The sequence below is a fragment of the Cadophora gregata genome, assembly GCF_030347475.1.
Source record: "Cadophora gregata isolate MNR1 chromosome Unknown scaffold_17, whole genome shotgun sequence".
Lineage (NCBI taxonomy): Eukaryota > Fungi > Ascomycota > Leotiomycetes > Helotiales > Ploettnerulaceae > Cadophora > Cadophora gregata.
Genome location: NW_026695940.1, coordinates 264575 through 277419, shown reverse-complemented (window position 1 = coordinate 277419; position 12845 = coordinate 264575). Strand labels below are relative to the sequence as shown.

The following is a 12845-nucleotide window of genomic DNA, read 5'->3' as shown; positions in this document are numbered from 1 at the left end:
CCTCAACCAATCCAGCGCCTCCCATCCATCTGGTTCATCTCGTTCATCGCTGATAGAGTTCCCTCTTTCACCTGTGACACCTTACAGAGGTACGTTAATTTACAAGGAAGCTGGCGAGCTTCCCGCGTCCCCGTCTATGTGCCCACATGGCATGGTGTCCGCGTCGGTGTTTAAGTAAAACTCTATTTTGACGTTGAGGCTTGTGACTTGTGGCTTGCTTGTTTGGGGGTGACGGGGGATGTTCCAAGGTTTTTTATGGGTTCCTCCCCGTGGAGTCGCTCCCAAGGTGTCGTCTCAGAGTGCTGGATGCAGCTGCAAGCATGATTTTGGAAATATTGTGGTGGTTGCCAATGTATGGAATTGGTCACTAGGTGTGATATTTTAGAGGTGTGTCACGACATGAGGGAGTTGTTTAATCGTGATCTATGTACACTAGGTGTTGAAGCGAGGAGAGAGCTGCGAAAAATTAAATCTGAAAATGTCCGGTCTGGACTCTGAACTTGTCGTAAATGAAACCCGAGATTTGAGAAAGCAAACACGATGCTATTTTGCTCCGTCGCAGAATCTAACGGAGCCCTAGAAGCACTGCCGAACCCAAAACATGAGATGACACGCCTGCCGCTGCAGTGCTGCAGCACGACCTCTCCTGAGATTCCCGTCGTCTGATCTGAGCAAGCGAGGATTTGGCGATCGAAGTCAACATTGTTACCAAACAAGGGCTCCCCTGGAAATGCCGTCATCGCCGCCTGGACGCTTAATCTCAACGTCTGGTTCGTCTGAAAGATTTCCTCCCATCTTTCACGAACTCTTTCCTTCCTTCCTGCGCCTGACTCCAGGTCCTCCCTCGCTTGCAAAGAACAAGCTCATCTCCAAATAGCCAATCTTCCCTCATCACCCAATCAAACTCTTCACATCCTACTCAGCCACAACACGCTGCATCCAGTATTGGACCCCAAACGGCAAAACCAAGGCACTGGTCATCTTCAACACTCTCCCCTGTCACTGAACCCCTACCCTTCACCACTATCAGCCAATAACAGCGTTCTCACACTTGTCAGCCACACTCGTACCCCTGAGCGCTACGTCAGCGCTCGCTCGCTACAACTGCCAGCGCGGGACGACCAGCACATCTTCTCCACAAGCAGCTTAGAATTGCCGGGTAAATGTGGGTGCAAACTTGCTGAACCCTGAAATCTTAATTTTGAATTCTGATGCTAAAGCGGTCAGAACCTTGAATTCTTCGTCTCCACTACCAGATGCCATTTCCCCGGCTCTACTTCTGAGAGACTTTGAAGGGATGATAGCCAGTTAGAAGAGCTGGATGGTGTCAAGCGAGGAGAGGAACATCCACTCTGGGCTGGACTCTTGCAGGGCAAGGAGTGGATGAAGAGAAGATGGAAAATCTGGGCTTGCAGAGCCACAGTCTGCCAGCTGTTCTGGCTGGCCTTGTGGATGTGAAAGTGGATACCAACAACCCAAAAGAGCAGCATGGCTGAGAAAGTGACGAATGAGACGCAGCTGAGGCGTACCCAGGTAAACATCCATTCCTTTCACCTCATTCCAGGTTCCTTGCTTTGTGGCTTGCAAACCCTGTACGCACCAACCAGCTTTTGACTAGAGAAAGGAGGAACCTATGATGCGTTGTGATTGTGATCTTCTGGCTGAAGGGCTGAAAGGAAAAGTGAAACAGGAACATAAAACCTGACCTGTTCCCTCCTTCCACGACATATCTTGGAATCACTCTACGCAACGACAACACCACGGTACGATACTTTAACTTGAGGTCCTCGCTTCATCCTCTCCTCATCAACCTCATCTCTTCATCTCTCTACACGATTACTACACCAACATCACAATGGCCAAAACTGGTATCTTCCATCACGTAGGAACGTTCCTACTCCTCGCGGCCTCGGTCCTCCTAGTTATCACAACTATCTCCGCCCCAATCATCAACAGCATCCCAATCCTAAAGGTCAACCTCGCCAATGGATCTGATGTCTCATTTGGTACCTTCGGGTACTGCATCTTAAACGTCGATGAAGATTCGTATGTCCTCCCTCCTCCACTCCCACCCAAACCACTTCACCTGTGCTCAAGTTCCCAAAGCAAAGACTAACAACCACAACAGCAAAGACTACTGCTCCGGCCGCCACATCGGCTACAACCCAGCCAACATCATGACCCGCATCGAAAACACCGACTTCGGCTCCGCCTCCGAAAACACCTCCGAGGGCCTCACCCGCGTCATGGTCCTCCACCCCGTCGCCTGCGCCCTCTCCTTCATCGCCTTCCTGCTCGCGCTGGGCAGCGGCTTCATCGGCGCGCTCTTCGCATCCTTCATGTCCGCCCTAGCATTCATCGTCACCATCGTCGTGATGGCCACGGACTTCACTTCTTTCGCTATCATCAGAGACCATGTCAATAGAGACGATAGCGGCAGCAAGGCGCATTACTCTACGGGTATGTGGACTTGTCTGGCGGCGATGGTGTGTCTCTTCTTGGCGACGTTCGTGGTGCTGTTTACGTGCTGCTCAGCGAGGATGCATAAGAAGAGGGAGAGTAGAGTGGGGCATGCGGAGAAGGGGTATGTTGCGAATGGGACGCATACCAGGACGAAGAGGCACTTCTGGCAGAGGAGGTCGAGGACTACTACTACCGCTGCGTACTAGATGGTTCTTACTTTGTCGGGGAAGGTGTGGTCATGAGATGAGATGAGAATGTAATGATGGGAGATGAGAAACGAGGAGTGTGGTGTTGAGAAGTGGAAGAGGAGATTTCCTTGTTGTGTGTCTGCATACTTTGATTCCTGCGAGCGAGCGCGCGTTTGAGATACCACGAGCCTTATGGTTCACATCTACCTAATAGTCAATTTTTATACAATGATACCAAATCAATCAATCAACCAATCAATCAACCAATCAATCAACCAATCAACCAACTTTCAATACTAGATGATTTCAATCAAAGTTCAAAACATGACAACTTCTTTCACTCTTCAACCACATCCATCCATCGATTCTCCGAATCTCTTAAGTTCTCCAGAGGTACATTCACTTCCTTCACTAATTCCATCAATCCACCATATAAAGCAAACAAACCCAAACAACACCACCACATCTACATCCTTAGCCTATCGCAAAGAGATAGGTAGCTACCTCCACAGACTCCAATAAAATAAAGAAAACGTATCCGTTCAGCAACATCCTCCCAAGCTCTCAACCTCATTCAATCTATACCTACCTGCCTACCTACCTACCTACCTACCTACCTTACCTACACCTCCAAGTCACGAGCCCTCCCCCCCTTTCTCCCCTTTCAAGCACACCCACACCCCAGTCGCAGTCCTAAACCCAACCAATCACAATTCAGTTGTCTGACAGGGAATATATCCCAATCCAAGTACCTAAGCGAAAACTCGATATTTATTTTCGGCCACTTGCAGCGGTTTAACCAGCGGCATCGCGTCGGCTCTTGGAAACTAGTAAGTTTAATTCAATGTTCCAACCTTGGCATCGGTTGGTTATGCGTGGCGTGGCGTGGTGTTTGGAAGGAAGGGCAAGGGAAAGGCAAGTTTTGCTTGTGGAGGTATTTGGAGGGGGTTTGCGATGAGAATAGGAGACACGAGATGGTGAGGAAAGAGAGTACAAGGCCAAGAAGGGCCTGGAAAATATCCAGAGGGTGTGATTTCTTAGGCACAGCGGCAGTCAGTGGATCCATCCCATCCTGCAACAACCCGACCCGACGGGACTTGGGACTTGGCGAAAACCCCTGGATTGAATCACCTCATCCCGTCAACTTCAACTTCACGACGGTGAATTCCCATTCCATCCAGCCTACGCTGCACATACAACAACATCTCTCTACGCCGACGACCATAGACTTCATGATACGGCGGATAGAGAAGGACGACGGACGAGATTACGATCAATCGACGGCAAATTCAAAGTCTGAAGAAATCAAAACAAGAGCTGTGTCGCAGAGCAGGGGATTTGAGTGGAAGGAGAAAGGGAAAGAAACGAGAGACAAAGTTTTGGATTAAAGGGCAGGAGTACGAATAAGGACTACGAGATCTGCTACGAAGTCGGAAAGGGGTATACGAAAGGGGTACAAGTCAACTGCCCTCAGATACCTCCACAACTTCAGCAACGAAATCACAACCAGATCAAACCACAAATCCACACCACCAACAACCAACCATGCAACTCCTCCCCATCCTCCTCCCTCTCGCCCTCACCCTCATCCTCACCTCCCTCCCACTCACCACCGCCTCCCCTTCAAATCCAGACCCCTCCTCCCCCTCTACTCCTTTCTCACAGCCCGAATCGCCCGCCCTCCTCAACCGGCAACTCGCCGCCGGCGGCGGCCTCGCAGCCACCACGCTCGCGCCCTCACAATACCCGATCTCCACCACAGCCGGCAGCCTCTTCACCATCAACGGCGTGACGAGCGCGACGTGGAAGCTGTACGTGCAGACGTTTGCGACTACCGCGCTGGGGACTTGGGAACTGGGGCCTACGCCGGGGGTGGGGAGTATTGGGTTGGGGGATATTGAGGGGACGGTTGGGGGGTTGAGGGACGGGGGGACGAAGGGGAAGAGGGATGAGAGGTTGGGAGAGGGGATTAGGGCGATTGAGACGCCTGTGCCGGTGGCGTAGGGGGGGGGGGGGTCTCGAAAAGATGGGGGCGACGAGTTAGATTTGATATTTGGAGGACTTTGGAGAGTTGAGGGCATTCGTGGGATTGTGGAATAGAAGATTACTTGCTCGACAGGCGATCGATGACAACTTCTCGACAATCGCTGGACTACAGGCATGAGGAAGAAAAGAACCGCATGGAGAGGCATTGGTTACATTGGACGAAGTACAAAGAGTGGCGGGAGACCATAGAATATGGATCAGCATCAGCATTCACATACGGGTATCGACATGGGGCGTTTTGCGATTTGGATTTGGGTTCTGCATGCATTGTTGGCGTTTGGGTCTCTTGCGTTTGGTCTTTTTCTACGAGGCTGGAAAGAGAATAAGGCGGGGGGTGTTTGTTCGTGTAGGATATTGGACTGTACATAGATGTATATGTATACATTCATACATACAATGAAGGAAGGAGTGGACATCAGAAAGGAGGAGAGAGTAGAGGATGCATATAGAGTACAGGCAGTACAATAGACTTGCGAGTCTCACAACTCGCAAGGATGCGCAGACGAGAGGACAAGGACATTTTTCATGATATTGTAGAAGAGGATGTGATGACAAGAGAGTGTTGAGCTGGGATTGAGTTCTTGGTAAAAGGGGTTGTACATGTAAGTGACAAGTGCCGTTTTCGTCACTGCGTTGTCTGCATTGTCTGGCGTTTATCTCATCTACTTCAGTCACATCTTCAGTCTTTTGGTTTGTCCACTTATCGCGTACAGGTTCAACATCATTGCAATTACTAGTATTGAAATGAGATTACTTTCCAAGCCATCGATAACATACCAGATTATGTCAATTATCTTCTCTAGTTTTTCTGCATTATGAAACTAGAACGGCTCTTTGGCTGACACACTAAGTGTTGTAGTATTAAACACTTCTTTTGCCTCTCGCTGATCGTCCATCGCCAGAATCCTCAATCCTAAGTCCAGTATTACACTTCTCTCCAAATCCCCTATCTCTCCCATATTATCATCAATATTACCAACCCCCTAACACCTCTCTACTCCCTCCCTGATCCCTCTCTATGCAAAAATCCTCAAATCACCTCCTCACCAACCCCCCACGCCCACCCCCATCTCCTCCCTCACAACCCTCCCCACAACAACCTCCACCTCCCTCCCCACCCCCCTCCCCGTCCTCCCCTCCCTCTCCCTCCAAACCCTCCTAACCCCCACCGCGCCTCTCCCCCTCCCCTCCCCAAGTCTCAAATACCTCCTCACAGCGCCTTCTAACCTCGCCGTTTCCATCTCCACAAGTCGTTCGGGGTGATACCGTAGCCAGAGTCGCTTGGCTAGGAAGAGTAGGAGGATGATGAAGCTGGAGAGGAAGCAGAAGATTATTATTTGGAGACCCCGCGTGTTGTAGTGTTTTGTTAGGGTGGTGAGGATTGCGTGGTGTTTGCTGAGGGGGATGGTTTCGGAGGAGGAGTCGCGGGCGAGGAGGGAGAGTGGCGTGGATGGGTTGGGTAGGATGGGCATTTTTGAGGGTTGGTGTGTGTGTTTGTTGGTATTTATGAGGTTGTTGGTTGTTTGATTGTGATTTGACAGACTTAAGAACTTGAGAAGGTAATGTAGATGTGCGCGATCGCCTGTGAACCGAGTCCGACGAGAAATACACTGAGATAGAAGTTGGCTTCTAGCAGGAAAATTACGAATATGAAAACGCTGAAGTCGATGCTGGCTCTGACAATGACAATGATGCACAAAAAGAAATTCAAGACAGACTGACGAAATACAGTCCTCCAAAGTCAGCGTGGAAAGGTACAGTGCAGCCAGCGCTGGTAGTCCGGCGTGTTTACTACTATGTTAAGCGAGCGAGCCACTGCGAATAGATCCCACACCACACCACACATACTGTCGGCAGAATGCTATTCCCACGCAAGAGACGCTGGCAATATTTGGGATGGTTTGAGATGTACTGTATGAGGTCATGAACGTTACAATTGGTCGGTTTGAGTAGAGTTCGGGTGCTATTTTGGCGGGATCTGAATAGGATTTAAGGGAAATGGGCCAGACTCTATGTCTGCTGGCTGTACTACTGTAGGATAGCCGAGGAAGGGCATATCGGTAGTTTAGTTCTAGAACCTATCCAATAATCGATTCCAACCTGTACAACTGTAAGTCTTCTAAACATTCAGGTGTGGTGGAGTCTCCTCCTCCCGCTCTCATATTAAGTTCATCGACTTGTGTTCATCTACGTATAAGTCTCTGGCCGCGAAAGGACTTGCTGTTCCACACGTAGTAAAATGATGAGTAGATAGCTTCGACATCAAAATGAGATGCCAAAAAAGGCCATCACGACTCCCAAATCAAGCAGAGAGCGTACAACTGATTCCGGTCACGTGCACATTTCCCTCTCGATTCCAGACCATCTTGGAGGCAGTACCTCACAAGGCAGTTCAAACCGCACATACAACATCTGCCGACACTCCATGCTTATTTCCAGACTACAGAAACAAGAGTTTAGTAGCCTCCGCCGTAGCACCTAAGACTGCCGAGAGACTTAGTTTCGTCAAGCTGGTAAGTCCAAGATAGACAAGAGATGTGCCAATGATGGCGGCGTGTCATTTTAGGGAAAACGGGGAAGCTTGGAATCAAGAAGGCTTTGATTCCTTGTTCTTTAGCGTTGAGGGATAGTGGTGAGCTTGTTGATAGATGGCATTGTGCTTTGCCATGTTTCTCCGCGGTGGGGTCATGGAGAAGTGTGGGATGTCCATGACGGAGGCTTGACTAGAGACTTATTTCACAACTCACTTGTAAGATTCTAACTCTGCCGGTGTGCTGTCGGCTTTCCCCCAACGAGTATCGGGCCCAACAGTCCAAAGAATGTGGCGCCCAAGCGAAGCGATGTCAATATTTCTTCTGTAATGAAAAACACTGAAGACCTTCTCTCACCTTACAGCCCATTGGAAATCTCATCGAAGAGTCTCGTATCCTTTTGCTTGTATTCAACTTTAGCATTTGAAGACACAGATGAGACAACAACGTCGTCATTGCTAATTGGAGATCAGTTCTCCGATCAATAGATTTCGGATATGCTTGATGACATATTCGCCCACTTTGGCACCCCCACAAAGTCTTAGGTGTTCTTGGACCTGTCTAAAGATTGCTTGGAAATGGTAGCCTCACCGGCAGCGTTTACCGCGTGTCGCTTTAAGGGCTAGTTTTCGGGGCTTCAATAGCCTCATTTTCGAGTTAAACGCAACCACTAACCCGCTGCTCGATTCAGTGAAACTATTGCAATTGAAGAATGAATATACATCGACAATTTTCTTCCAGCCTGGTGCTTCGACAATTCATTTCTGCTCCCCTCTCATTGCCTCATCGTCATCGGACGCGAACAGCCGAGAGCGGGGTGCAAGAGTCTTGGAAAGTCAGCCCCAAGAACTCCAAGACCAGCGGCCAAGATCACATGACGGATCCAGAATTTTATGGAATTCGTGCTTCTGACCAATGATGGCACGCCAAACGACGGCTTTGCCTTTTTTTGCCCCTTCCGCTCCTAGTTTCCTCTCCGACCCAAGGTTTTCCTCTGCTTCGCCACGGTTTCCGCCCGCGCTAGAGAACCCGCCAAGGCTTGGACCCAACTTGGACTCTTGTCAACACCAACTATCTCACCACTTCCCACCAACTTATTGGTAGCCGGACACCACACGAACACCCTACTCTTGGCTTGCTGCGATGGTGGGTCAACCACGGTTTGTGTTATCAGGGTAGAGGATGCCGTCTTTGCCGGTCGGAGCGATGGTGTATATATATACGGCGGGGTATTCCCTCTTCGTCATTTCTTCCAAGACAAAGAGCTGAAATATTCTCAAACATCTATGTAAACACATAGCATACATTCCCTTCTCTATTGTATGTTCCATTCACTCCACCCAATTCCCCTTTGTTTATTCAAGATCCCAAAATTTCGTCATTTGGTCTTGCACATTGATTTAATGGTCCATACTAACTCCTTCCCTCAGCCCTCGACTAGGAATAGTATCCCAACTACATCCTGAACATAACAAATTACGAAAGTAATACAACAACACACTTTCAAGATGGCACCCAAGAAATCCAGTCACATTAAGACGGATCGCCATCCGTTCTTGCTTACAGTTGAAGAGACTGCCAGGCAATTGAACACCAATATCGAAACTGGATTGACAGCTAGTCAGGTAGCTGAGATCCAGAAAACCCACCCATCCAATGAGCTTAACACTGGAGGTGGTACCCCGTGGTACAAAATACTCGGAAAACAAATTTCCAATGCCATGATTCTGGTAAGTTTGACAAAATGGACTTATTGATTCTTTCGTTTGGCTCTGACATCAAATAGGTTCTTGTCTTTGCAATGGGTCTTAGTTATGGAGTTGGGGACTTTGTTGAAGGTGGCGTACTTACCGCAGTCATTGTCCTCAACGTATCTATTGGGTTCTTTCAGGAATTCAAGGCGGAGAAGAAGATGGACTCCTTGAGAGCACTTTCCTCGCCTAGTGCTTCTGTTCTACGAGACAACAAGGTTGAAGTTATTCCCAGGTAAGATTTGTCGCCCATCCTTACATTCCATGTACTAATCGAACTAGTGCCGAAGTCGTACCCGGAGACATCATCATTATCAAGACAGGTGACACAGTCCCCGCGGACTTGCGCATGTTTGAAACTATGAACCTCTATTGCGATGAGAAGTCTCTCACTGGAGAATCCGAACCCGTTGAGAAACAAGTCGAAGCCGATATCCTCATACCCAATACCGATGAGGTGGCTACCTCGGAATCAGACGTATCTGTTGCCGATCGTGTCAACGTATGCTACTCTACAACACCTGTCACCAAAGGTCGTGGTCGAGGTATCGCATATGGAACCGGTATGAATACAGAGGTCGGTAAAATCGCCGAGTCAACCACAAAGAAACCCCGCAAAGAAGGACGCTCGATGAACTTCAAGAAGCATGGCCCTCTCCAAACAATCAAAGGTCTTACTCTCAGAACCTACGATGGAGTTGGAAAGTTCTTGGGTCTCACCGAAGGAACACCCCTCCAGCGCAAACTCTCGAAGCTCGCTTACCTCCTGTTTGGATGCGCCATCCTCCTCGCTATTGTCGTCTTCGCTGTCAACAAGTTCAAGGTCACTGACGAGGTCGCTATATATGCTATCTCCACCGGAATTGCCATCATTCCCGAATCTCTGATTGCTGTCTTGACAATTACCATGGTTGTTGGAATGACAGTCATGCGGAAGGCAAACGTTGTCATTCGAGATCTTTCTGCATTAGAGGCTCTTGGCGGTATCACCAATATTTGTTCTGACAAGACCGGTACTCTCACCCAAGGTGCTATGATTGTCAAGAAAGTTTGGCTGCCCAAGATCGGAGTCTACACCGTCAACAACTCCATGGACCCCAACGACCCAACTCAAGGAGAGGTTGTCATTGGCTCCGAAACCATCTCACCCGCTTCGACACCAGATGAGAAGCAGGATTTCGATCATCAACGTAGTGCTGCTGCTCTCAAATTCGATGTCCCAGCCGAAAAGTTGGCCAAAGATCAGCAGAAGACCGAAAGAGATACCGATGAAGAGCCAGCAACCATGACCGCTGATCTCGAAGCTTTCCTCCGACCCACTGCACTCTGTAACCTCGCCACCGTCAAGAAAGAGGAGGTTGAGGGTGAGAAGGCCAAGCAATGGAACACCAGCGGTGAGCCAACTGAGATTGCCCTTCAAGTGTTTGCCCATAGATTCGACTACGGCAAGAAAGGACTCGAAGCAAAGGGATGGAAACAAATCGCCGAGTACCCATTCGACAGCACCATCAAGCGTATGTCAGTCGTCTACAAGAATCCAGATGAGGAGCAATGGGTCGTCTACAGCAAAGGCGCCGTTGAGCGAGTCCTCGATCTCTGTAGTTCTATCGGCACCGGTGACAGGAATGAGCCTATGACCGACGCTTTGAAGGACACCGTTCTGGCTCAGATGGATCACTTCGCCAGACAGGGCCAACGTGTTCTGGCTGTGGCTTCGAAAGTCTGGCCTGGAGAATTCATTATTGAACAGAAGGACGGAAAGCATGGAAGTAACGTTGACGAGCTTCGACCTCAGGTCGAAGAAGATCTCACTCTCGTTGGTCTTGTTGGAATCTATGATCCTCCTCGTGATGAGACCAAAGACGCTATTCGAGAGTGTTCCGAGGCTGGAATCAAAGTTCACATGCTTACTGTAAGTAAATCCCAACAATTTTCATCCGAGACAATCCTAACAAGAAACAGGGAGACCATCCAGCAACTGCTGAAGCCATCGCCAAGGAAATCGGAATCATCCCACGCAACATCAATGTTCTTCCCAAGGACGTCGCTGAATCCATCGTCTTCAAAGCAACCGACTTCGACAAGTTGTCTAACGCTGAGATTGATGCACTCCCCGAACTACCTCTCGTCATTGCACGTTGCGCACCAGATACTAAGACACGCATGATCGAGGCTCTACGTCGCCGTGGTCTCTACATGGCTATGACTGGAGACGGTGTCAACGATGCTCCGTCTCTGTCATCCGCAGACGTTGGTATTGCGATGGGTCTTGCAGGCTCGGATGTCGCCAAAGGTGCCGCTAAGATCGTTCTTACAGACGACAAGTTCAACAGTATTGTATCAGCTATCCGCGAAGGTCGCCGCATGTTCGACAACATCCAGAAATTCGTTCTACATCTCTTGACATCCAATGTCGGTGAGGTGATCCTTTTGATCGCCGGTCTCGGATTCCAGGATTCTTCTGGACAATCAGTGTTCCCTCTCTCGCCACTTCAAATCCTCTGGGTCAACATGCTGACCTCCTCATTCCCTGCCTTCGGTCTCGGTCGTGAGAAGCCATCCTCCGAGATCATGCAACGCCCACCTCACAAGATCAAGTGGGGAGTATTCACCCCTCAAATCATGGTCGACATGGTCGTCTACGGAATCATCATGGGAACCTGCACAATCCTCACCTTCGTAATCATCATCTACGGCGCCTATGGCGGCGACCTCGGCCACGAATGCAACGCACGATACAACAACCACCCCGAAACATCCTGCGACCCCGTCTTCCGCGCTCGTGCAGCTGTCTTCGCAGAACTCACTTGGCTGATCCTCATCTCGGCCTGGGAATTCAAGTCCCTCCGCCGCAGCATGTTCCGCCTCGATCCCACAACCAACAGCCGCTTCCCATTTTTCAAGGACGTCTACGAGAACAAGTTCCTCTTCTGGTCTGTCCTGATCGGCGCCGTGTCCGTCTTCCCCGCCGTCTATATCCCCTACCTCAACACCCGCGTCTTCAAACACACCGGCATCACGTGGGAATGGGCTCTCTCCTTCGGCTCGATCTTCGTCTTCGTGCTGGGTATTGAAGGCTGGAAGGCTATCAAGCGATCTTTCAGACTCTTTGAGGCTGGTAGTGATGATGATATGGAACATCGCCGTTCGCGCAAGCTGGGTCTTAGACAGGGATTCTTCACTATGGCGAAGAGTCAGGCGAGCAGTATTCGCAGTCTTAGCAGACGCCCTACGAGCAGGAGTGGTGATAGTATGAGTGGAAATGAGAAGATGTCTGCGAGGTCTATGAAGCAGGGATCGCAGCCGCCGGTTGGTGATGAGCGGGTTTGAGTGCCATTTGTCTTTTTCTTGTCGTGTTTCTTCATGATTCCCCCTCATGCGCTTGGGTTCGATGTAACTTTTTGGTGGTATACTGGAAGTATATTGATAGAAATTAAAGAAGTAATGATCAAAGTCTCAATTATCTGTCAAACAGAATTCGTGAAGTGAGATAGCTCTAGTCTACATTGATCGTGAATTTCCCCCTTCCCCATGTGTTTACAATGCTTTCGCTTAAAGTTCAACCCAAGAATATTATTGTTCTTTCACTATTTGCCAAGCCGATATTCTTTACTGAGGGTTACACTAGATACTTCCCTTCCTCTACCGTAAACACCGTAAACAAAGATAAAGTGTGCGAAGTTTCATTCTCTAACTAACCAGGGCTTTCTTCCACATTTTCATCGTTCCAGAATGTAGCAAAATTAGATATACCAACAAAGAAGAGCATACCTACCATTGACGAAATTCTTCTCGACAACTTGGACTATCCGCTACGTCTCTTTCAACTTTTATACATAGACCAACATGCCGCTATCAGATTAACC

At 49.2% G+C, this 12845-nt stretch overlaps 4 protein-coding genes across 4 annotated transcripts; 3 read left to right on the top strand and 1 right to left on the bottom strand.

Moving 5' to 3' along the window:
• Positions 1 to 578: 578 nt before the first annotated feature.
• ONS95_005925 (uncharacterized protein) lies at positions 579 to 2669 on the top strand (the record flags this gene model as incomplete). Its single annotated transcript, XM_058499359.1, has 2 exons — positions 579 to 1165; positions 1228 to 2669. The coding sequence occupies exon 2, from the start codon at positions 2037 to 2039 to the stop codon at positions 2667 to 2669; it is 633 nt and encodes a 210-aa protein (XP_058350403.1). The 5' UTR covers positions 579 to 1165; positions 1228 to 2036.
• Positions 2670 to 4196: 1527 nt separating this feature from the next.
• ONS95_005924 (uncharacterized protein) lies at positions 4197 to 4655 on the top strand (the record flags this gene model as incomplete). Its single annotated transcript, XM_058499358.1, has 1 exon — positions 4197 to 4655. The coding sequence occupies one exon, from the start codon at positions 4197 to 4199 to the stop codon at positions 4653 to 4655; it is 459 nt and encodes a 152-aa protein (XP_058350402.1).
• A 1085-nt stretch (positions 4656 to 5740) lies between these two features.
• ONS95_005923 (uncharacterized protein) lies at positions 5741 to 6379 on the bottom strand (the record flags this gene model as incomplete). Its single annotated transcript, XM_058499357.1, has 1 exon — positions 5741 to 6379. The coding sequence occupies exon 1, from the start codon at positions 6167 to 6169 to the stop codon at positions 5741 to 5743; it is 429 nt and encodes a 142-aa protein (XP_058350401.1). The 5' UTR covers positions 6170 to 6379.
• Positions 6380 to 8160: 1781 nt separating this feature from the next.
• On the top strand, positions 8161 to 12439 carry ENA1_3 (Na+ ATPase). The gene is made up of 5 exons (XM_058499356.1): positions 8161 to 8548; positions 8659 to 8958; positions 9015 to 9214; positions 9262 to 10891; positions 10942 to 12439. Exons 2-5 carry the CDS (start codon positions 8737 to 8739, stop codon positions 12307 to 12309), a joined length of 3420 nt encoding a protein of 1139 aa, XP_058350400.1. The 5' UTR covers positions 8161 to 8548; positions 8659 to 8736; the 3' UTR covers positions 12310 to 12439.
• The last annotated feature ends 406 nt before the right edge of the window (positions 12440 to 12845 follow it).